This window comes from Poecile atricapillus, chromosome 21 (assembly GCF_030490865.1).
Source record: "Poecile atricapillus isolate bPoeAtr1 chromosome 21, bPoeAtr1.hap1, whole genome shotgun sequence".
Lineage (NCBI taxonomy): Eukaryota > Metazoa > Chordata > Aves > Passeriformes > Paridae > Poecile > Poecile atricapillus.
This window is the reverse complement of record NC_081269.1, coordinates 7,364,577-7,389,889: the sequence shown is the minus strand read 5'-3', so window position 1 is coordinate 7,389,889 and position 25,313 is coordinate 7,364,577. Positions and strand designations below refer to the sequence as shown.

The 25,313-nt window shown below is 41.5% G+C and overlaps 1 protein-coding gene across 7 annotated transcripts in view; it reads left to right on the top strand.

Moving 5' to 3' along the window:
• Positions 1–25,313, top strand: part of CUX1 (cut like homeobox 1) — a 266,570-nt gene that overhangs the window by 42,000 nt on the left and 199,257 nt on the right. For all 7 annotated transcript variants that reach the window (XM_058854097.1, XM_058854098.1, XM_058854094.1 and 4 more), the window contains exon 2: positions 8,191–8,301. In XM_058854097.1, the coding sequence (XP_058710080.1) occupies positions 8,191–8,301 (111 nt within the window). The remainder of the gene's footprint in view (positions 1–8,190; positions 8,302–25,313) is intronic.

Below are 25,313 nucleotides of genomic sequence, written 5' to 3'. Positions count from 1 at the left end.
TCGTGAATCTGATCTTTCTTGGAAGTAAGACATTTGCTGAAGGTGTGTTATTACAAAATGGCAGCGTAATCCCCTTCCACCTGAGCATTTGGGCTTCAGACAAATTCAGACTTATTCATCAGTTAATTGTCCTTTCTTTTATGCATTTTTCCAGCTTAAGGGCCAAAACTCTTTCTCAAATCTCCTACCAAAAATTTCAGTTGTGGATTACGGTCCTGTGCATCTCCTGTCTGGTTTGCTGGGATGAGAACCGTGGTTGAGCTGTTGGTTTTCCCTTCTCCATTCCCTGTCAGCCATGTGCTGGAGGCCTGAGGGGACAGGGGACAGGGGACATTGCTCCTGGCTGTGGCAGAGATGGAGGGGATGGGATGACATTGCTCCTGCCCCTCCTGGCTGTGGCAGAGGTGGAGGGGATGGGTGACATTGCTCCTGCCCCTCCTGGCTGTGGCAGAGGTGGAGGGGATGGGTGACATTGCTCCTGCCCCTCCTGGCTGTGGCAGAGGTGGAGGGGATGGGTGACATTGCTCCTGCCCCTCCTGGCTGTGGCAGAGGTGGAGGGGATGGCAAGGGCAGCCTGGCCCTGCTGGCCATGATCTCCAGCCTGGTTTTTATGTTCACCACGGGGTAATTGGCTGCTGTGGTGTGGTCAGAGCTATGGTCAGTGTGGCCGCTGCCTTTGTGCTTTGGTCAGCCTTTGATGGAGCAGTGAGATTGGAGGGCAGGCACATGGGCTCTACTCTGGGTCTTGCCCAGGCAAGGGCTGTGCAAGCAGCACTGAGTTTCCTTTGGTTTCCCATCATTTATTTTATTTGACAGAAGAAGATGCAGTTTGAATCCCCACCACCCTGTAGCTGCCCTGAAAGTCACAAATACAAAGATGAGGCTTTTTTTTTTTTTTTTGTTTCTTTCACAGTGATTAACCAGCATGTACATGATGAATTTAATTGTATCTGTAGAAAGGCAGCACAGGGCAGTTGAGCAGGTGTTCCCAGGGTTGTATTGTGATTTTACACCAGAACCAGTGGATGGTGGGTGAGCAGATTGCTCCAAGCTGGAGCAGCCCTCACCACTTCCCACTGTCCCCTTGCTATATCCATCTGAAACCCTCCCTTCTGGGAAGCCTCACTGCAGCAACACTTAAATTAACTCATTACTTTATGGCTTTTTCTGTTGTAGGTATTGAAGGAACTGGTCTGAACTTTTGCTTTTAAGTGGAAGAGTGTGAAAATGATGGTGTGGGAAGTGGGTGAAGCTGTAGGCAGCTCCCCAGCGGGACGGGAGCCGCCTGGCTGGGGATGTGCTGTGCTTGCAAAGCCAAGGGAGCCTCTCCACAGCAAACACTCACTTTTTAGGAAATTTATGTCCTTCCAAAGTGTGGTGAACTGCAATGCAGAGTCAAGCAGAGCGTTAAGTAACTGGTGGAGTGGGTTTGCTGACAGATTCTCTGCCGGGTATCGAGCCCAGACTGCGGGTCCTTGGGTGAGGGAATGGAAGCCGGTGGTTTCACACTGTGGAGCAGCTTGGGAGAAGGCTGGGAAAGGAGCAGGATGGGGGATGCAGAGAGCAGGGAATGCTGCTGGGTCTGTGAAAATCCATCCTCAAGGGGGTTTTTAGCTCACCCGAAAATCCACCCTCCAGGGGGTTTTTAGCTCACCCAGTGCTCCAGGTGAATGGTGCTGCTGTGGGGCTGAGGGAAGGGTGGGCCTGATGGGAACAAAGGGATTAGTCTGGGGTAGAAACTGAGGAACAGGAGGAGGAGAGAAGCTTTGGGGTGAAGATTGAGGCTGCTGTGAACAAAGCCTGAGCCTTATTTCTGGAGAGAGGTGAGAGCACATCACCCACATGGTGCCACTGTGAGCAGGGCTGGAGACCCTCGGGGCTGGGACTTGTGCAGTCATTCTGCACCTGGCTTTGAGGAGGATGGAAAGGGAGTAAATAATGCTGGAAGAAGAAAAACTACCTTTTGAAACAAATAGGCAATGTTTCATTATTTTCTTGAGTGAGAGAAAAGGCTTGTTCAGTACAGGCCTTTGGCATTGGATAGTCTCCAGTTCTTAGCATTTTCTAAAAAGTTTCAAATTCAAGGTGTAGAAGAAAAGACAGGAATAATTCTCTTGGCTCTGGCACTGCCAAGCTTTTCCCCTGGCGCTGCATTTCTTGTTGGCATCAATATTTGTGTGGCTTCTTTTTGCTGATTGTAGCTCCTTTTGAAAAGCCAGTTCTATCTTTCCCCTCTTGCAAGATAGTTTGATAGGCTTTGCCTACATTTGTTGCACTGGCTGTTGTTGTTGTGAGCAGACAAAGCCACAGCACCCCTTCTTTTTACATTTTCCTTTTGGGTTTTATTTTTTTTTTTAATTAGCCTGCTAATTAAGATAATTTTATCAATGGCTCCATTGGCACCTGTATTCTTGCTCTTTGTTCTGTGCAGTGGCCACCACACACATCGACTCCCTGTCCCAAAAGCATTGCGTGGAGCCCTAAATTTGTTCCAGTTAAAGCTTGTTTAAAAATTTACTTGGAGTCAAATTACTTCAGTATGCGGAAATAAAATGTGTTTATTGAAATTTTCTAATTCTGTGTGTGAAAAGGTACTTGCCTCAGTTTACCAAGTGGCAAAATGCTTCTCTAGAAATGTGTTTTAATGCTTGTGGATGTTTACTGTGTTTTTTCCTTCCTCTGGGAGTGTAAATTGCAGGTATTCTGTTGTTTGTTATTTGTTCAGCAGTCACTGTTGAGTTATAAGATGGGATCGTAGTTCTTGAGATATTGTGCTCTTGTTGAATTGTCTGGTCTTTCCTTTTGCTTGTTTTAGAAAGGGGCTTTACAGCAAGGCTGAGACAAACTCTGCTCCCAGAATCCTTACAAAATATTTTACCTTCCTAAGCACTTTCAGTTTAGAACTGGGGCTGGCCTTTTACAGTCAAAATAGACATTAATAAAAATTCCCAGTGTCAGCTCTGTGGTTTCTCCCCCAGTCATAACCCAGAGCTTTATCAGGTGAACGTGGCTTTGTTTTTCCAGAGGAACACACCAAGCTTGCAAAGCATTTTATAATTTCTGAAATATTTCTGAAATACTTACATTATTGGTACATTGGCTTGTGGACAGGTGCAGACGATGGGGTTTTGAGACTGAAGGGTGGATTGCCTCATGGAGCAGTCAGGAAATGTAAAATTTCCCCAAGACAGGTAGGCTGTGTGTGTGCAGAGTTGTGCCAGACACTTCTACTCTGGTGTCATCCTGGCACTGGGAAATTTTCCTTTTATAGGAAATTAAAAATTGCAAAAAGCTACATTGAGAGCTTTGATAGATCTGACAAATGCAATCCTGCGAGAGGATGAAAACAGAATTGAAACTTCTGAAAACTCCTTTCAGTAGCAGATTATCAGTAGATTGGGGAACTGATTGAACTGGTGATAAATACCTTAAGTACACAGAAACAGGATTTTGGGGGAAGTGGTTAATGCTGCATTTACTGGTAGAAAATTCCTGATCTACATGAAGTTGTGGTTTGTGTCGGTTCTTGTAATAAGTATCATGAGGTTTATGGTAAATCACAGAATCATTAAGGTTGGAAAAGACCTCTGAGATCATCAAATCCAACCTGTGACTGATCTCTGCCTTGACAAAACCAGAGCACTGAGTGCCACATCCAGTTGTTTCTTGAACCTTTCCAGGGATGGGGACTCCACCACCTCCCTGGGCAGTCCATTCCAATGCTTGATCACCTTTTCTATTTCTATGAAAAAATTCTTCCTGGTGTCCTTTTGATCTCTGCCCCCATGCTTAAAGCTTTCAAAGGCACAGTTTAGGCTTTGCATCCATGTCTGGAAGCCTACCAGGAAATAATCAGTTTGTCTTAAAGTTGTGATATGTGTTTCTTGCTCTACTGTAGGAGCTTTTTGGTAAATGCAGCAAGGATTAAACATTTAAATATGGGAGAATTACAAAAGTTTGGGATACAGTTATGTCAAAAGATGGTTATTATAGATTTTTGTAGCTTTTTCCACGTGGGCCATGGGAATACTGGTTTGAAGCAGAGTCTGAGGACTGATTATGGTTGTTGGAGCAGCTTTTGGGGGAATTGGGATCCTGAAGTGTGGTGTTTTCTTTGGTTGTGAAATGCCCAGGGCAGGGCAGTGGCCAGTAACTGTTACAAGTGGGTGAGGGAACAGAAACTTCATAAATAGCCAAGAAAGTTCCATTTCTTTCCGAAATTGTTTCCTTAAGTGAGTCATTTTTAGGACTCTACTTTGAGAGCAGCCACCCAGCAGCTCTCAGGTGTCAGGCATGGAAGGGCTGACTTTGAATCTTCGTATTATGGAAAGGAAAAGCCTTGTTGTGCTGAACTGGTCTGGGGTGCAGACCTGCTGCTGGGTGATTATCAAAGAATGCATCTGGTAGGCAAAGACATGTCAGCCATAAAGGAAAACAACCTTGAAATTCACCTGCAGTTTTCTAATTACTTGGGGTCAACCTAATTGCAGTCTGGTGCCAAGAAGGGGATTCCACAGCCTCTCACTCCAGCTGTGTTTTCCCACTCCTGTTGTAATGGTGCAACTCCTCGTGGGCACAGCTGGGCCCTGAACAGGGAGCTGATCCAGTGCAGCAGAAATTAGGAAGGGAAGGATGGGATATTTTCAGCAGAATCCCTCTGTTCTGGTGGGTCCCATGCAGCCATGTGGGGTGACACAGGCAGGATGAACAGGGAGTTTAACAGGGTCTGGAAGTACCTGAGAACATAAATTCACTCCAAGGTGATTGTTGTTACATTGGATAGAGGATTGACCCTCCTAGTTTTAGATTTTTTTATTTTGATACTGCCTGAAAGAAAGCTTTTAATGTTTGTTTTCTGGGGATTGCTTCCAATGACTCCCACACTTAGGAGCATAAGACTTTCTTGTCTCCTCTCCTCCCACTGCCTCCCTCCCACCCCCAGTAAATTTGTTGAAATGGGTCAAAGTAGAAACCCTGGAGAGAGTTCTTTAGTTATCTCTGAACTGTGCCTGCCCTAAATCGATGGCACTTTGGGGCAGGGGGAGGGATAATGGTCTTGCTCGTTCTCTCAAGATGTGCTCCAAGCAGTGACTCCCTTTCTGCAGGTGGCTCTTTTGGGCCAGAAAGTTCATTAGCCAGTGTTGAATCAGTGGAACTGAAGCTTCCAGGCTTTGAATCCTTTTCCAGAGCCAGGTCACTGCTGCAGCACCTTTGAGCCCTGGTTTTTGTTTGCTTTTCATTGGAACCCTTTTGATTTCAAAGGTGTGAAGGATGATACTGAGACATGGGCTCCTATTTTTGACTCTCCAACACACTTCTCTCTGTGCAGAATTACATCTCCTTTTACTTGTTATCTATTTAGAGAGTGATTGCAAGGCTTGGGAAAGTCTGAGTGTTTCACAGTACTCAGGTTTGAAATATTGAAGTTGCTACTATTTGCTTCTTAAAATGAGCTTGTTTGCAGAAATAATGCATTGGCCACATTATTTTTTTTTTAAGATTGGGCTATCTCATGAGATTGAATCACAAAAGTATAAAAAATCTGCCATTAGTCCTTGTGGGTTGTAATCCTATATCTATTATTAGGTTTAAATAAATGAAACTTGCATTGTACACGGTTCAGATCAAGTAAGGAAGAAAAGATTAGCAATTTTCCAAACAGTTTTGATTTGGGTCCTATTAACTATGACATGGCTTGAAGATTTAATACCTTATTCTGTATCAGATCACAGGGTTAGATACCTGCTGCTCCTCAGCTGGAATTGCATCTTACGCTCTCAGTTGCTCATCAGTGCAAGATCTGGAGCTCGTGGGCTCCAGCCCCCAGAGTCAGCTCAGTGCAATGGTGTGCTGGCACTTCTCCTTGGCAACGTCTGTGCCTGATATGTCACAGAAGGAAATGTTTTGTGGGGAGGAATTATCAGACCCGTCCCAGAAGGAATTCAGAAAGCAATGGGAATGCTCCTGGTGTAAGTGCGCCGTGGCACCGCTATCAATCAGGCAGTGAGGGTGAGAAAGTCCTTTGTCATTTGCTACCTGACTCTTCATTGTAGCACAAAATATGGAATTTAATAATTTTTTAATCAGTTCTTTTCTTTCTTGTCTCTAAACTTGGAAGCACAGGTCTTTAAAAGCCTCGCTTTTCCATTGGTCAGGTTCCTTGCTAGCGCTCGATATTGGAAACCAAAGCACTCGGCTCTTTGCTCCACTGAAATTCCCTCTTACTTCATGATTTGTGTTTTCTTTGCTTGGCTCTAAATGTGTGCTTCCTTTTTAAATATAGTTTTCCAAGTTTCTGGCCGTACCAGATTGTTTATATTTTTTAAAAGCCTTCTGCTTAGCCGTTATATTGCTCTTTATAGTTCTGCTTAACCACATTGGTTTCTGTTGCTCTTTTTTCTTGCATAAACTTAGCTGGGATGAATTTCAAATGTGGTTTATCCAACTGTTAAGTATTTCCCACTTTTCTGCAATAGATTTCACATATGTTTCAGAATTCCAAACCAAGATCTGGTGGACATATTGCCCTGTTTCTTTACTCCAAGTCAGATATAGAAGGATTTTTAAGCATTTCAGTGACAATATTTAGGTCACTGGTTCCAGCACGCTGCTTGGCTTCAAATCCATTTGTCATATTGAGCTGGTTTCCAAGGATTAGGATAACTGTCCATATATTCATTTAAAAAAAATCATAATTTTATGGTAATAAACCTAAAGGGGGGAAAAAATTATTGGTCCTCTTGAGTTGGGAACTCAAAAGGTTTTTTATTTTCCATCCAGAGGTCAAACTGTGGGGTTACATAACATGTCCATCCATCCAGGATTTACATTTACCCATTCAAAAATGTATCCAGAATTAGGAATTAGGCTTTTTCAGAGTATTTAGACAGTAGTATTTGTATCTAGTAACAAGTCAGCAACTTGACCACCTGTCTGGGGTCTGCTATCACACCTGATGTGAGGTCCCAGGTTTGTGCTTTTGGTCCCTTACAGGTGGTTATGAACAAATTCCAGAAATGTGGCAAATTTCTGGTGGAGAATTTTGGGAGTTTTGCAGGCAGGTTGGAGGCACCTTGGCAGAGGGATGAGGTGAAGGTAGTCTTGCTATAGCATTTTGTTCTCACTTCTCATGAACTTTTCCCATGGCCAGGTTTTTCTCTTTTTGAATTAATAAGAGGATAAAACAGTGTCAAATTTCTTTTATGAATTCTTGATTCTCTCAGTGACTCGGGGAATGATGTCTGTAGCTGAATGGAGGGGTTTGCCTTTGTTTTTTCATATTACATGGAAAATACAGCAGAAGAGGCACAGACTGACACAGAAGATTGAGTATTGTTGGTTTATGCACTGATAAGTGACCTGTTCAATCTATTATGATGACATTTGGAAACTCAGCATTGAGTGGAGGAATTGGGATGGGGATAACACACTTGGAAGAAGCTGGAAAATAGTGGGACCTGTGCTTCAGCTCAGTAGAAAGTGTTGGAAGATACTCTGACATTCATCAGGTGCTTAAAAAAAGATATGTTCTGGAGAGGAAATGGAGATACTGCTAATAACCTTGGAGGAATAGCTTCCAGTAATAGGAAAAGATAATTTTGTATTCAAATAAGGCAAGACTTAAAAAGAGCAGTGGCAGTATGGAATTATATACAGCATGTCATAGGAGATTAAGAGTGACTGAAGTGAACCAGTCCAGATTCAAGTATAAGGTTAACCAATATTTGAATTAATAGATTTTTATAATAGGATAACTCAAAATAGGGAAAACCAATATCTTTAAAAAGCAGGCAGGTGAAAATATTTTGAGTATGTCCAAGATTTGTAATCTTCACTGAACTTGGGACTTTATTAGGAGGTGGGTATTGTGTGCCATTGCTGCTGTCCTGTGTAATGCTGGGGTGGAGCCATGAGTAGTTTTGAGAAGAAATGGTGATGTTTTGGTTGCAAGAGGGAATCCAAAAGGTTGTAGAGCTTCATTTGCTGTTATTGAGGATGTCAGATCTCTGGAAGCCTGGTGCTTGTTCTGTGCTGCTCTCCAGCCCTTCCATCTCTGTATTCCCAACAACATGCTGTATGTAGGAGGATTTGGGGAGTTTTTTTTATTTCTGTGACAAACAGAGCTCTGACTGTATTTTTTATTTATTTAAATTTGTTTGTTTGTTTGTTTATGTTTCTTTTTCTTAACAGAGAGAGCTCGATACCACAGCAACAATATTGGCGAACCGGCAAGATGAAAGTGAGCAGTCCAGGAAAAAACTTATTGAGCAAAGTCGTGAGTTCAAGAAAAACACTCCAGAGGTAAGAGAAAAGCTATCCCAGTCTCTTGCTGCAGTAGGTGGTCTTAGGCATGTGGAAGTGATGATTTCTTCTTAATGGTTTATTTCTAGAATTTTCTTGTATGTATTGCCAGGTTCTTATCTAAATCCGCTTATCTCTGGTGTTTTCACCATCAGGGAGCTTTTGTGTTCTGTAAATACTGAAATGTGGATTGATGTTTTCAAACAGGCCTGCTCTAAATCATATAATAATGTAAAACCTGGAGAATTGTGAAAAAAAATAATGCTTCACCAATCCAAACTCTTGGAGCACTTGGATGTAGAAAGTGACATTTTGCTGCCTAAATAAATCTATATCAAGGGCATAACTTCAAAGATGCTCATTTTTCCATCAAAAATCAAATTAAGTTTCGCTGTTGATTTCACTGGAAACACAAGGTCAGGGCTGAGCCAAGCTCCCCTGGGAGGATGTGCAGGAGCACAAGGTGTGGGGTAAAACCAGTGGGCAAACTGGGCAAGGTGAATATTCCGTGTGAGAAGCTGGGAGTGTTTAAACTCCTCACTGCAGTTACCTCAAACCCACAGATAAATTCCCTCGGTTCCCTGCTGAAAGCAGAGCAGTGCTCAGGGCTGGCTGGCTCCTCTGTTTGTTTTGTGGATTTGGGTATTTTTTTCCCTGCTGATTGCCAGCAATCTGTTCATCCAGGAATGTTGTGGCGTTTCAAAGGCAGTTCCAGATAACTGATATGCCAGCACCAACTCCTTCCAAGGCTCTTCCTGGGAGGGGAGCAGCAGGCAGCTCTCCTAACCTTTAGTGCTGCTTCTCCAGCAGCAGATGCTGCTCTGCTTCCTGCGGCTGCAGAGGGAGAGCTGCTGACCCAGACAGGGGGAAAGGGAAGGTGGGAGCAGGAGGGACTCGTGGGGAAGAGGCAGAGTTGTTCATCTGGTGCCCTGAGGAGGCTTTGTGATCAAATTCAATCAGTGCTCTTTGAAGAAGAGAGAATTTGGGGGCTGCAGCTTTGAAGGAACAGGAGTTTTTTTTAAAAGGAGTCAAAGAATTTGAAGAGTGAGTTCAGGAGCTGTGAGAGGGTGAGTTGATTCCCTTTGCAAACTATTGGGAAGGGAAGGAGAGAAGTGAAAGAACATGGAGATTATAGGAAATTGTACAGAATCCAGAAAATACATGGAATTCTAACGATTTTCAATTGTTTGCTAGAAGCTTAAGTTCATACTACAAAACCTAACTTGTTTCCTGCTGCCTTCCTTTTTTTCCTGTAAACAAAATGACAAATTCTTCAGAATGTGGCTGTAGCTGCCAGTTCCCATCTGATGGCATGTTACAGATTTCAGGAGGATTTCTTTAAGCCAGTTTTATTTCTCTGGAGCAGAAGGGGAGCAACAAACAAAAACCCCCAAGACACTCCACTTTTTAATTGCATTGTGAGAGCACCTCGATAACTCAGTGGGAGAGGAATGTACAGAGGCAAACAGATCCTCTTGTAATTACTTTAAGAGATATAGTAGGAAATGATATGCAGTTAGTCCTTTCCAGTAAGGAGGATACAGAAGTTAAATAGTTTCATGGGAAGATTTTAAATATTATTTCACAAAATATGATTTGGTAGCCTCTATTGTGTTCCAGAATACACGAGTTTTATTTATTCAGGGGCTACATTCAAAACAACACTCTGAACATCTCCAGTGTTTGAGAAAATTGGGATCTCTGCTAGGTTCTACATCCTCATCTTTTGTTCTGGGACCCCTGTGAAACCACATTCCTTTATGACTTTGCTTGAATTTTTTAGGTTCTCTCTTTGCCTTCTCTGCCTTGGTGCTCTTCTGCAGCTTTCTGAAGATAACTTCTACTTTCTGTGACAGAGAAAGAATGAAAATGGCATCAAAGAATTAGAAGAAAGCATCTGAACTGTAGGAATAGGCAGCTGTAGCCAACTTGAGATGTAGTTTTTGCCCCTGGGGCATGGAGGGAGCTCAGATGTGGAAGGGATTTGGTGTGGTAATGTGGGTGTCCAGCTATCCTTGCTGGAAAACTGCACTGAATTTCCTCCTTACACAAAACTTACAGCTTGTGCAGTGTGTGTTCACCTTCAGCTGTTTTTTGCACTCCCAAAAAGCAGGGAGGTCTGTGAACATTTCTCAAAACTTCAGCAGTTTTGGGAGGCAGTTGGAAATCACAAGGCAGGATCAGGAACTGCAGCTTTGTCTGGAAACCTCCCCAGGAAAAACCTCCCCAGGGAAACATCCTTGAGGTGGACAGGGAATGCACAGGGAGCCACTGGCATCTCCAAACTGATACATTTGAGTTCCTAAAACAGCCAACATGCTCTTTTTCATAACAAAAGAGTTCTGTGGCAGCAAACCAGCCAGGATGCAGACTGTTCTTCAGATAAATAAATAACCCAGTGTACAGCTCATTTTAAATTTCCACAATGAAGTAACAACTTTCTTGGCATTAAAAGAAGAAACAAAGCCACAAAGATGGAATTGTTAAATGTAACAATCTGTTTCAGAATTGTACTTTCCATTTTGTCTTTCATCCTGCTTGCATCCCTGTCAGTGCAGCCCTGGTTTAGGCTGTGCCAGCATCTCTTTTCCTCTGCCCTTGCCAGTCCCACCATAAATCAGGAGACAAGTGTGGATTGCCTTGACTTTCCTATTCATTGCTGCCTCTGGACTTTCCATAATTCTGGCTTGAAAGTTATCTCCTGTGCAGCAGAAAAGGATTCAAAAAATGGCTAATGAAGCTGAGGATACTTCTGTTTCTTTTTACTTTAAAAATGATGACAGGTCTATTTGGGTCATTTCTGCCTTCCTTGCAAATTATCAAATTGCTGCAAAAGCAATACAATGTTTTCATGTTTGGAGGAATGACCCTAGGGCTTTTGATATTTAAAAATGTTAAAATACTATTTCTGTCTTGGCATACTGGGAGATGACTCTGGGAAGAAGTAGCTCATGTTTGGGAACTTTATATGAACAGAAAATTCAGCAGTGCTTGTGCAGAAACTTTCAGAAAGGGTTCTTAACCTATTATGGCAAAAAATACTTTTTACCTCCTCACACCTTTTTGGAGGTCATGTCAGACCTGCTGCTCATAGATATTTTGGAGTATTTTCAGTCTCAATTTGTTTCCCCCCGAGCAGCTACTGTGGAAGGCTGAGACTGGTCAGGAGATTACTTGAAACATCAATTTTACATGACTGTTACTTGGAAGACATCTCAAAATATATCATGTGAATTGCCAGCCTGCATCAGATATTGTTTTCTTACAGTGACAAATCCTGAACTGTCGTGACCAACTGTGGTATTTCTGGGGTATTTTAACCTCTGTGAAATTCTTGTTTTATTTAATTCTGTCCTCATATGCCAATTCTGGTGTGAATAATGGAATGTTTGAATGACCACCTTTGAGAACTTGGGTTTTTGAGTCTCCAAATAATTCCAGGTGCACAGGTTAGTAATTTTTAGCATGAAGTGTAGATAGCTCCCAGTGTTGATAATCTTGCTTTTGTTTTGATTCTTAGTTCAGTACCCACTTTTTGCTTACCTATTTCTGTTTTAAACATTGAAAAGTTTATCTAATACTTCCTCTTTTAAGCCTGTTTAACCTGTAACTCTCCATTGCTTTTTCTCTAGGATTTGGCCTCATAAGCCAGGTAATAATTGAGCTGTGGGGTTATTACCACCTGAGCCAGGGGTCATTAAACTGGGCACAAGACAAAAGACCAGCCTGGGAGGGGAAATGAAATAAGCAACTGATTTTGTAATGGGAGATCCTGAGCTCTACAAAATCAGGCAGATGTGAGGTGCCTGCAAAAAGGCCAGGTTTAGAGACAGGAGCTTGCCCTGTTGCTGTGGGCCCTGGTTTTTTATCCTGATGGATAAAATGGTAAATTAGATGGGTGATTCCTCAGAGTTTTTGCCTTTTGCAGTTTGTGGGTTGTAAATAAACTCAACTGGTGAGATTGAGAAAGTCAAGATTCCCTTTAAATGCCCAAATTCCCATCCAAATCCCGTGAAGCAGATTAAAGGTTCAGTGGGCAGAGTCACAGAGAGATGTGGGAGGACCTCTAAGCACAGAAACATTCTCAAAGATGCTCTGGAAAATGGAATATGGGAAAGTTCTAGAAAACAAAATAATACCTGAACACTGACTGGGTGGAGGGGGCAGCCTGCTGACTGAGCCCTTGGTTAATCTCAAATAAATGACATTTACCTGCCTACATCAAAGCTGTTTTCTATCAGTGTCAGCCCAGCCATCCCTGTCACCCCCATCCTGCCCCATCACAGTTCTGCAGTGCCCCAAAGAGAAAGAAAGATGCCTGTAAAATCTTCTCTTACACAAGGAATGGTTTTATTCCTCATGTTGTGTGTCAAGATGATGCATATCTTTAAGATCCACAAGTTTGTTTTTTTTTTTTTTTAAAAAATCATTTTAATTGCAAGTCATAAGGAACAAAAGGAAATTAAGAGTTATTATGGAAGGGCTCAGTTTTTCAAGGTGCAAAATTCTTAAATTCTTTGTCTCCAGTGTTTCTAGAGTATTCTATTGAAATACCCAGACTCTACAGCAAAAGATAATTAAATTAAGGGTAAAAAAAAAATAAAATAATTTGGCTGCTTGAATTAGTTCTTGAAATGAGAGCAGGATCTTCAGAATTGTGGGTAATGTTGATTCCCAGTGACTTTGCACAGTCAACTCTGGTCTAGTCTGTGTGACAAAGTGGAAATAATAACAAAATCTACTGAAAACACACAGTCTGTCTGAGGATAATTGATGTTCTCAGTGTCTGTGTACAGAGGGGTGAATATTGATTTGCTGCCATCTACAGCTGGGTTGTTCCATTCCTTTTATTGTTTTCTTTTTTACTCCCCCCCTCCTTTTTCCTTTTCCCACTTTCCTCCTCTTTTTCCTCTCTTCTTCCCTTTTCCCTTTTTTTTTTTCCCTTTTGATGAATACCTCTACTTTAGGGTAATATTTAGGTGCCATGTCCTACCTTCCCATATTTTTATTCTTAAGAGCTTTGTTTACCAGGTAAATGAGTTTTAGGATAATTTTTACTACATTGGCTTGGTATTTCAAAAGCTAAATGGAAAAGTATATTATTATTATTATTATTATTATTATTATGGGACTTTTCCAGAAAAGTAATAAAATCTATCTCCATATCTTTAAATGGGATGTAAACACCAGTCTTGTTAACAGAGGGGTTAAATCAGATCTAACCTTATCCTGGACACATTATTTAATACATATTTCACTTTAGCATGTTCTCTTTGTTCACAGGAAACCCATCAGTGTTTCTAACATCTATTTCTATATTATCTCTTGCTGCCTTTTAATTAGAAGTGAGAGGACACTAAAACAATTATAATTCACAGTTGTATTTTTCAAGGATTCTCCTAAAACTGACTTTCACTGACCACATTGACCATTCCTGCCATACTCAGTAAACTTCATTAATTTCTTTTTTTAAATAATTGTCTTTATTGTCTTAATTTGTGCTGTTCCCAGCAGAGCAGGGTGGCAGCACAGGGTGGGCAGCAGAATCTGTGCAATTTATTTGGGAATAACAGGGCTTGAGAAAGTCCTTTTAGCAAATGAGGCCATATTTGGGGGATTATTGCTATGTAGGATTTCATAGTTCATGATTATCAAACATGATTATCATGATTATCAAGCATTTGTTAAGGTCTGAAATCCAGGAAAAGAGTTCTCCTGTCCTGCAGAAGTCATGATTGTGTTGTGTGTTATTAGGCAGGGAAGTTTCATTTAAAGCACTTTGAGTTACTGTTTCTCTATTTGCTTTCATGATACCCTTAAATCAATTTTCTACAACACATTTACCTCAAAAGTCTTTTTTGTAAATCTGAAAATATACAGGCAATTACTTTATTCAAGAGTTCCAGAAATATTCAAGAGGGGAACACATCTGATGCAACCAAAGTCATTAAAGCAGTTGAACAGATTAATTCCTCTGAAGTCACTTGCTGTTGGTAATGTAGATTTATTTCATTTGAGCATTTTCCTGGTCATTCTTAAGAGCTGAAGAATTCACTTTTCTTCTCCCAGCACTGTCACAGGTATTGGATTTCAGCAATGCCAAGGGTGCAGCGTTTTCCACTGCAGAAAAGGAGAAAAGGAGATATTTGGGGTATTACTGTGGTTTACAAAGGGACACACTTGTAAGCAAATATTTACAAGTTAATCTCTCTTGTTAAGCCTTTGATGCTGCAGAGTTTCTGCTGTCATGGGGCTGAAAGAAGGCAAAGCAAACAGTTTGTTTTTATCCTGGCTGTTCTTGCCTTTGCTTGAACCTTGCAGGGCTGACCCAGTTGGAAAGTGGCCAGAGCAGGGGAAGGTTGGGGGTGAGGGCTGAAACAAGAGAACCTTTCCAAGGTCACAACTCAAGGGAAAAAAACTGTGTCTGACAGAGCATTTGTCATCCTTCCTCCTGCAGAATGCTTGTACTTCATGTAGTGTGCATTAAGATATAACGTGATTTATTGATATATCATTGACTGGCTTTTAAGGGAAAATATTGTCATTTTTTTAGCTGAAATAGCTGAGATTTTTCTCACTGTGGTACCAACAATTACCAGCCATTCTTACATTCTGTTTTATGGTAAGCTAAGTACAAAACTCGGAATTTATACAGAGATCACTCGCAAAGCGAGTCTGAAGTTCAGTTTCTAAATTTACTCTGAACAATAGTTTGACTTATTTTCAAGAGTTATAAAAACAAAAGGCATCAATATCCCTGCTCTTCCTTCCTATGTGTATTTACCAAGCGAAGAAACAATTAAACACCTTCAATTAGTATTTTTCCTTTTTTACTTTGTGAACAAACGTTCTGTAACCCTCAGCTCATCTGCTGGACCACCTCAACTGGTGGTTTTCATTTTTAATTACACTCAGGTGTAATTAAAGGAACATGCTGTTCTCATTAAAACCACGATGTTGTCACAAATAACTCTTTTAACAGGAGTTGCCAGTTACCAGAGATTCTTGTCGTTGCTCTGACAGTGGATAAGTGAATAGTTGGATCTGCTTGAAAGAAAAGCAGAAACTATTAATATGGAGAGTAAAAATACTCACAAACCAAATGCTCGAGGTACAAATGATAGTTTGAATCTTTTCTGTTAAAACACCCTCCCAAATGCCCCAAGTTTCTTCAGGGCCACTCTGTTGTGGTCAGTTTTGGATGAAGTCTTGATTTTTAGGGGGAGAAACATCTGTAAAATGCTCTTAAAACCTATTTTCTTCCAGGAATTTTGAGTGTGTTTTGCTTGCTTAAAACAAAAAAAAAAATGCTTCCTGGTAACAATTTTAAAGTAAATTAAATGACAGATGAGAATTAGAGCAGTTGAGAGTCATTTTTATTTTGGAATTCTTTTTGCATTAACACATCTGCAGTGTTGATGAATATATGGAAAAATGAAATTGTGCTTCTATCCTGCCGTGTCTCCAGTGTGACAATAAATCACCTTTTTTTCCTTTTAAAACGTCTGGCCTTGTAATTTATGTTTGCATAACCCATTACTAAATTCATAGTAGGTGTTTTAGTTGGCAGGCACAATTCCAGGGATTCAGTGGACCTATTTTAATACTGAGCTTTTGTTACTGTTCATAATTATGTGTAGAAATATATGTATTTTCTTAATTATAAAATACCAGCCTGCCTTAACTTTGGATCTCCTCTCACTTCCTCCACACAAATAGTGCTTTAAAGCTTTGAAAGAATTAGTGCTTTTTTTGACTTGAGAAAAGAAATGGATTTAACAGGCTGAGGGTTGGTTTTTTTCAGTTTTGAAAAAACAAAACACCAAAAAAGTAATAAAGTACAAAAAAGCAAAGATGTGATGCATCCCTGGTGCTATTTAGAATTTTTGAGGATTCTTTATATTTTATACACCAGTTGTAAATATTTAGGGCAGCATCAAGACAGTATGCAAATAAAAGAAGTTTTATTAATAACCATTATCTGGCCTGTGGTATAAATATGTATGACTCACATAGGAATAAACCCACCCAATAAATATAAAAGCCATACAAAACCATTAACAATTTTTAATGGACTTGCAGATGGAATAATTTAATGCAACTGTAGTTACTCAGGTTCCAGCTCCTGTAACTATTCCTCATCTCCTTGAAAGCTTTCATCTGAAATACATTGCCACCATTCAGGATTCCACCTTGTCTCTGTTTAAAACCATAAAGCTGTGGTTTCACAATTTTTGAAGCACTAACACTTATTTATGGCCATAGTTCTGCACTTTTTAAGTACAGAGGTGGTTATTTATCTATTGAACATACAGGGACTTTTTAAAAAGGAAGTTTTTCTTGGGAAGCAGCAGCACTAGGCCAGTGTTCAACAGGAAGGATGAGGAGTTGGGAATGAGCTCTGTGCTGGGACATAATTAATTAATTAATTCATTCATTCATTAATTCATTCTTGTCACCCAGGGACACTGGGAGTGTGGTTTCCCCATCCCTGGAAGTGTCCAAGGCCAGGCTGGATGGGTTGGAGCAACCTGGGATAGTGGAAGGTGTTTCTGTCCCTGTGGAACTGGATGAGTTTTAAGGTCCCTTCCAACCCAACCCATCCCATGATTCTGTTATTATTATTACTTAATAAGATTGAAGCTGTTAAAGGACCCAAACTTGGGACACTTCTGCCCCAAAAAGGTTTTCTTGTGGTTCTCTGAAATGGAGAAAGCAATGAAAGATGCTCAGTTCATAAACGAAAGCAGTCTGGTTTATGGAATTGGATGAGGTAAATACAGCATCATCACATCTCCTAAAAAGCTTCTGCTGTGGTTTTCTATGTGTTTTGTTACTTACTGGGTAAATAACAGGAATTTAAAGTATTTTGAAGAAAGTGTCAGGTTTGTCAGTGTGTCCAAGTGTGTGTGTGTGGGCACCAAGGACCTTTTAACAAAACATTGCACAAGAAACTTGTGTTTCTGGGCTGAATGCTGATGGATGAGCTGCTCTGAGGAGAGGCACCTGCAAACATTCAGCAGCTTCAAAGCTGCTTTTAATCCAAAGCTTTCGTTGGGTGCGAGATGGCGCTGGGAGCGCGCTCAGAAACGCCCCAGTGTGTTACCATTCCTCAGCCCTGTCTGTCAGAAGCCATTTGAGCCCAACTCTTCAGCACTTTGTGTGCACTTTAGGGCATGTCCACACCTGCAGTGGAGCTGTGCTGGTGTGGCCATGGCTTTCAAAGGCAGCTTTAATGCGTTCCTTGGCTGGCAGCAGCAGCCGGCGGCTCCTTTCAAGCTGCCTGGGCCTGGCTTTGAGGACTGTGCTGAGTTCCCAGTGCCACATCTCCCAAGCCTTAATCAGACAAATTAACCTATTGCTGATTATCCCCTTTGCCTCTAAGTCCTGCTGATGAGGCACTGAAGAACTGGGATGGGTCAATCAGCGAGACTCAGTGAAAACAAGAGGCCAGAGGTGGGCTGGGGGCTGCCTGGGCAGGAGCTGGGTTATCCTGCCCTGCAGTGCCTGGGAGCTTGGCTGGCTGGAAACCCTGTCCCTTGCTCCATGGAAACTGTCCCTTGCTCCATGGAAACTCTGTCCCTTGCTCCATGGAAACACTGTCCCTTGCTCCATAGAAACTGTCCCTTGCTCCATGGAAACTGTCCCTTGCTCCATGAAAACCCTGTCCCTTGCTCCATGGAAACCCTGTCCCTTGCTCCATGGAAACTGTCCCTTGCTCCATGATAACTGTCCCTTGCTCCATGGAAACTGTCCCTTGCTCCATGGAAACTGTCCCTTGCTCCATGGAAACTCTGTCCCTTGCTCCATAGAAACCCTGTCCCTTGCTCCATGGAAACTCTGTCCCTTGCTCCATGGAAACTGTCCCTTGCTCCATGGAAACCCTGTCCCTTGCTCCATGGAAACTGTCCCTTGCTCCATGGAAACTGTCCCTTGCTCCATGGAAACTGTCCCTTGCTCCATGGAAACTCTGTCCCTTGCTCCATGGAAACTGTCCCTTGCTCCATGGAAACTGTCCCTTGCTCCATGGAAACCCTGTCCATGGCTCCCAGTGAAAGTGTATCCATTGCTTTTTGGGAATCTGTCCATTGTCTGTGGGAAATTATCCACAGCTCCCTGACCAAGCTCTTCATGGCCTCCCTGTGCCAGGCAGTGCTCTGCTGGAGGAACTGGGATCAGATTTGTGAATCACTTTGGAGCAATCCCTTTGTGCTCTCTAGCAAAAATCAACCAGGCACTTGGTTCCAGTGAGTGGGCAATGGTCTCAGTGATCAGAAGGAAGTGTGAGATCAGAAGGAAATCACCAAGTTTCACTTCCATGCTGATGTGGTGCTGATCAGTCCTGTTATCACTCATGTGAATGCTGAAACCCAGCTTAAAACCAAGAGCTGGGTGTGGAAAGCAGCACTCCAGTGTGTGATACACCTTCAAACTCTGGCATCTTACTGCAAAGTGCACGTGTTGCTGCCCACGGTGCCCTTGGTTCATCCATGCAGGTAAAATAAGGGCAGCAATAAAGAAATGAAGTGCTGCTTTGTTAGGAAAGGAAAGACATTATTAGTCTAAAAAAAGATTTAAACAAATTCAGCTAACTGGTTGAAGTAGTTCTTCAATTAATGCTTGAAAAAGCAATAAGTTTAAAATGTTCTTTCAGTCAGTCACAGGAAAAGGCATATATTAAGCTCACCTGTTGAGAGGATTATCTCTGCTAAACACACTCATTTTACTTGAGACCAAAATAGATCCTTAAAAAATTAATACTGAAATAGGTTTACAGTCGATAGAGAGATTTCCTTCAGACCTGTTTTGTGGTATGCTCATCTGCTTTTTCAGGAATTTTAAGCATTGAAGGAATGAAGTCAAAGCTGCTGCTTGTCTTTGAAATGGATGCCTCTTTGATAAGCCTCTGATCTCTGTACCCAGAGTTGTAGTAGCAGATTCAAACACTGATTGTAAAATTGGGAGACTAAAATGTAGCCACGACAGCTTCAAACACTCTGTCTCTCTGTCAGATTCAATGCACAGGACATTGCCAGGAGTTAAAACGATGCAAAATTAAAGTAGCCTACTAAATTTACCTGCCATGGAGAATCCACAAAAGAGCTGCCACTTCTAATCCTCCAATTCGTTTCAAATTATTATTTTTTCAAATTGGACTCCCTGATCTCTTCAGCTCAAGCTGTTGTAGAGATTTGAAGAGCTGTCTCTTCTTGTCAGATCACTGGTTTAATAATAATAATATCTTACGTTTATACAGTCCTTTTCATCCTGCAGCTTCCCAAAGTGCTTTACAAGCTCTCTATACACAAAATCATGCAACCACCTCTTGGGTGGCTGCTGCTCATCAGCTCTGGAGTGTCTGGCAGCTCCTTACCCTCCTTCCTCGCTCACTCAAAGGCTCCAGGGAGGGGGAAAAGACACAGAGATGATCCCAGTGCATCCCAAAGGGATGGGAGCCACTGCTGGGATGCCTTGCCCAGCCCAAAACTGGGCACACAGTAAAGAATAACCATCACTATGGTCTTGCTGGTTTGTTTTCTGATGACTTTTATTTCATTGTACTCACACGGTCTGAAAAATCCCTGTCTCTGGAATTTGAGGGAGCATGAGGAGTAACTTTGTACCACTCCTTTCAAAACTGTACATGAGGAACTGCAGGTACTTCGAATATAAAGCAGTTACTTAAAAAAAAAAATAGTCCAAACCTCTACCCAGATGTTCTTACTCATCTGTTTTTGTTGGAGAGCAATGGAGAGCTGTTCTGACCTGTCAGCAAGCACCTTCAATGGTTTCTTTAAACCTCCAGAACCTGAGGATGATGGTGCAGAACAGATTTTTGTCAAATTAGTTGTAACTCTTGAGGTAATGATTCCTGGGAGAGAAGAAGCATTGAAGTGGCATGAGGCTGCTCATTAGTGGAGGAGGCACAAAGTGAGTGCAGCCACTCTGTTTTGGTTCTCCAAGGGAAAATGGCCAAGAACACATTGATGGAGGTTTAGACACAATTAATATAATGAGCCCAGGTTTCTGTAAGGATTGATCTGGCTTATTTTTTTATTTCCTTCAGTACTTCTCGGTTTGGCTTCAAGCGTGCCCTTCCTAAGATTGCTGGTGCTGAAAGAAATATTAAAAACAAGCAAAAAAAAATTATAAGGGACTACTCAACTTAAGAGTCACTGAACATCTGCAGAACATCCCGCTGTGCTGTGCTCATCTGAATTTGGATCATGTCCAACTTCATAATTTTTTCAAATTGTCCTGAATTTTGTGTTCTAGATACTATTAGAGACCATTTACTGTGTCCAGAGTGACTTCAAATGATCTTGCCTTCTTCCTTACCCGCCCTTTGGGGGTGGAGAGGATGCTAATGAGGAAGGCTCCTCTTCTGCCTGGGGGAAGGGGTTTTACTTCAATGGTTTGGAGCCAGGAAGAGGAAAAGCTGGAGGCCCAGACATAGTCTCAGAGGCCTTGAAAATGTGGAAAAATAGAAAGTGTACATCCACAGACACTAATACTAATGGACACTTATCCTGTCTCTGGCTGTAAATTATTGAGATCCTGCTTCTATCTGGTAATGCAACTTAATCAGAATCAGTTTTACTGCTCTGACCCCATAGGGAACCTTATAATTTCATTTTTTTTTTTTTTGCATTTTGTCTAGTCAGTGTGCTAGGAAGCTTTGTATCCAGTCTCCTGGTGACATTTTGAAGTTCCATGCTGTTGTATTTCCCTAAAACCACTGGAATCAGGAGGCTGCAGTTCAGTGCCATAGCTTTTTTCTTGCACTCCTTCAGCTGATGGTCAGTTGAGAGGACAAGAGGTGCCCAGCAGTTTGCAGTCCTGCACTGTTCAGGGCTGGGGTGATTAAAAACATCCCAATGCCATCATTTCCTGAGCAGAATTCCCCAAGGCAGCCTGCTGCTGGGCTGTGCAGTGCAGAGAGCCTCTCTCCACAACTCCTGCATCTCACAGCCTTTTCAAGTCGCAGCTTTTGCTTTTCTCTCTCTAAACACGATGCTTATGGTGCCTCAGCCCTCGATCTGGGGCTTTCCAGCCTCCCCATGGGCAACAGCAGCTTTGTTCCAGGAGGAAACCTGGAAATGAGCTGTGCAACTGCTTAACTCTCGTGCATGGAGATGAAGGTCAATTTTTGGGGTTTCCAAAGGTTTGATGGTAACACAGCATTTCAGAGCTCCCATGGAGGATTTTTCCAAGGCAGTGTGGAATGGTGTGAGAGCTCACCTTGCCCAACCAAACACTGCCTCTGCCAGCAGGAGGTGGCACTCCAGCCATCTCCTGTTCCTCCACAAAGGACAGTCACCAATTCTGTGCTGTGCCAGCTGTAATGCACTTTTACCTTCATATAACACACACGACAAGGGGATGGATTTGGGTTGAAGGGTTAACACTGCTGCAGGTCAGCTTCCTTCCTGCTGCTGAGGTAGAAGACACAACATCTGCTGTAGTTTCCAAGGACATTATTCCCTGCCCAGTGCTGGCAGCAGCGTGTCACTGGTGGTGCCCAGGAGGATGGGGTGTCCATCTCCTCACCCCGAGGTGAGCGGCGCTCGTGCACCTCTCAGTTCTGTAACTACCATATTTTTATTCTCTCAGCCTAGTCTAGCAGGTTTCCTAAAGGGATTACACTCCCAAGCCTGGGATTGAAAGCTGGGTTTAATGAGTTTGATGAGCCTGTGTAGCAGACTTGCAGAGAAGCCTGTCTGTCTAAATAGCATTTTTAATAAATTCCCCCTGCTCCGGAGATTAGCGAGATTAGCGCAGGACGGCTCCTTCCCCACGGATGGTGCCACATAAAGACAAGCTCCACTGATCACTCACAGTGTTTGCCAAAAATGGCTGATTTTACACTTAAAATTGTGGCTGTGGAGTGGCAGAGCCCTTTGTCCTGGGTCAGTCCTGGGTGTGAGGAGCGCAGGGTGTGAGCGCCGCGCCTTTGGCTGCTCAGCTGCATCTCCACAGCCTGGTACCCTCACCCCATCTGCTGTGGGGGATGCTGCTTGCACATCTCCCAGAAGTGATAACTTGCTCTAAAAAAACCCAAAGCCAGCCTTCAGGATTACTTATTAAAGAAAGTAATCTGTGAATTCATGCCGTTTCCGTAAATTTCTGTTGGAATTCTCCAACTGTGAGCTGGCAAAAAGGCACTCGGATGTTCTCTGTGTGTGTATTTACATATATATATATATACATTTATCTGTATGTACACACATTAAAAGTTGTTCTGCTCAAAGATGAAACTGGTGATAGTGTCTTGGAGCAAGTGGGCTACAGAATCCCTGCGATGGACAGCCTTTTCCACTGAATTCTGCCTCAACAATAGTGTTGGCACATTTTTAGATGTGTGAATATATATAAATAAGTCTTAGGAAATAGCAAGTGATAAGGAATTTTTTAAGTGAGCAGTAACTGGGTAAAATATGCAAGGGTTGATGGCATGTCTTGTGGGGTAAAACTTGACTCTTAAAACCTGTTGCTGGTCCAAAATTAAATATTGCTGTTTTGTTCTTGAAATCAGTGTAATTATGGAACAAGGGGAAAAGATATTTCTACATACCTTATAATTTTTTAAAAAAAATAAAAGATAAAAGAGACAGCATATTTTGTCTGTGAGCTTTTGAAATATTAGAAGTATTTTGTGGAGATAGATTAGTTGGCAGAGTGCATGTTCTGTGCTGTTCAGAACCAGCAGCAGCTTTCAGTGGGTATGAGCATTTTGATAAATCTGATAACACACTCATTTTTGTGACCTTAAAAGAGGGATTGTCTAGTCACAAACCTTGGATGAAATATGTGGATAGCTTTTCAGAAAATCCCTCTTATTACAGCAATGATCACACACAAAGTTCTTATACATATTCTGTTTCTTTTTTTTAAATACCTTCCTGCTTTAGACCACAGACAAGAGAGAGTTGATATTTTGTGGGATTTGGGGGTGTTGGTGTCTGTTTTCTGCACTTAATTCTTTAAATTTCACAATCCTTTTAGAGTGTAACCTTTTAAAACACACCCCAATTTCTACCTGTACATATGACCCTGGAAGATTGGGATAGGGAGAGCAACATGAAGAAACAGAAGATAAAATCTGAACAGTTGTAAGTTGACTTTTCCCAGTAATAGTTCAGTGCTGGTTTATGTTATTTTCAGCTCTGTAAAAGAGGGTGGAAAAATGGGGATTTTCCCCTGTTGATGCTTGGCATCATCCACAGCATCATCTGCAGCATTTAAGGATAAGCAGATATTTAAGTGCCAGCAGCATCTCCAGGTTTCTTTCTTCCCTCAGCAATCTGAAGGGAGAGAACAAGGCCCACAAGTCCTGACTTGCTGCTGCCAAATAGGAAAGGCTATAATTGAAATTTTGGCATTGGCTGCATGTCCCTTTCATAAGTATTTGCTTTGTACCTTGCAGGATTAAAAAAATTGGAAGTGAAATACAATCAGGTGTAAATGATGTTATATAAAATCTTATTGCCAAATCTCTGCTGTTAAGAAATAAACTATTTTTTTATTGAAACGAATAATTTAATTTTACCAGTGTACTGATTTTTTTCTTGCTCTCAGAGCAGGAAAATTGGCAATTACTATTCCAATAGCCCAGTCTTATGGAAAGATTTGCCTGTTGTTAGATATGTTATAATTTCTATATTACATAAAACCTAGTGTGTTCCATGCTTTAATATTGTTCAATCATTTAAAATTTGTGCCAGGAATCAGAATCTAATGTTGGAATTAAAGTTCAGAACATTCAACAGCTGCATTTATTGACTGCAGAAGTTAATGAAGGGATAACTGGTAGATATGTTGTGCTTGAACCATCCTGGGGTTTAATTCAATTATTTAACATCCTTGGACGCAATATTGAAGTGTCTGTTAGTAAAACTTACACGTTTTCTCCAGTGTTGACAGCTTCTAAAAACCAAAAAGATTGGCTTGAAAATGTCAGTGAAAGCTGGGTTGCAAATGGCAAGGAGATGTATTTGGAGCCACTCTGCTCCCCTTTCTCCCCCTTCTTGTTTAGGAACAAATCCTGTGTTTGTAGTTAGGATTTTGTACAGTGATCTGCAATCACTGGTGCCAGCAGCAGAATGGTGTTTGTTTAATAAAAGATTAAGTAAAAAGTATTTTGGTGTTTGGTCTCCAGTGCAGTCAGTTTATGAGCTGAATATTCTGGAGCCAAAATAAGAGAAAGGTATTTAAATCTTTGAAACAGAATTATTTCTGAGAGTTCTAGTGGCTTTTCTTAATAGCAGTGGGTGGATTTAAAGAAAAAAAAGAAAAGAAAAAAAGGTGCTTAGCAGATAAATATAATGAAATGTATCTTTTTAAAAGCAGGGTCTTTCAGGTTGGGATCTTTGGTTGGAGACTTTCCAAAGATGGATGACTAAGTAAGAAAAAACAACTCCCAAAGCCCCTGGGTGGAGTTCCTAGACTGGTACCAGCAAATTCCCAGAAAGGAAAACAATTGCTCTTTAATTGGAATTCTTTCACCCGAAGATTATTCACTTATCAATACTCTAAAAATATCTTAAATAGTTTCCCAGAATTCTAAGGAACAGGAGTTGTTTTTACTGGGGCAGATGTGTCATGCTTGTTCAGCAATGGTAAATCTGCCCTATGATGCTTTTTTTTGTTTTGTTTTTCTTCAGTATTTAAGAGAAGAAAGGAAGAAACAGAAAATTAAATTAGGTGTACTACAACACAGACTGCTTCCTGTGAGGGAAGACTGGGAAACGTCAAACAGTCTAAACTTCTAATTTTTTTATTTTTTTTAAGTGTATGTTTTTCTATTATTTTCCCTTTTTGTATTTCTGTTCAGTGTAAAATCACATTTTGTGACATACTGAGATAACAAAACTACATTTTTTAGTATGAGTATCTTGATTTTCTTCAATGACTCTCGTGGAGTGTTGCATGTTCTGCTGAAGTGGGGAGTAAATGCCAAATTTTGTGATATGGTCTGTCTGAAGAAGAAAAGAGCAATAGGTATTGTTTTA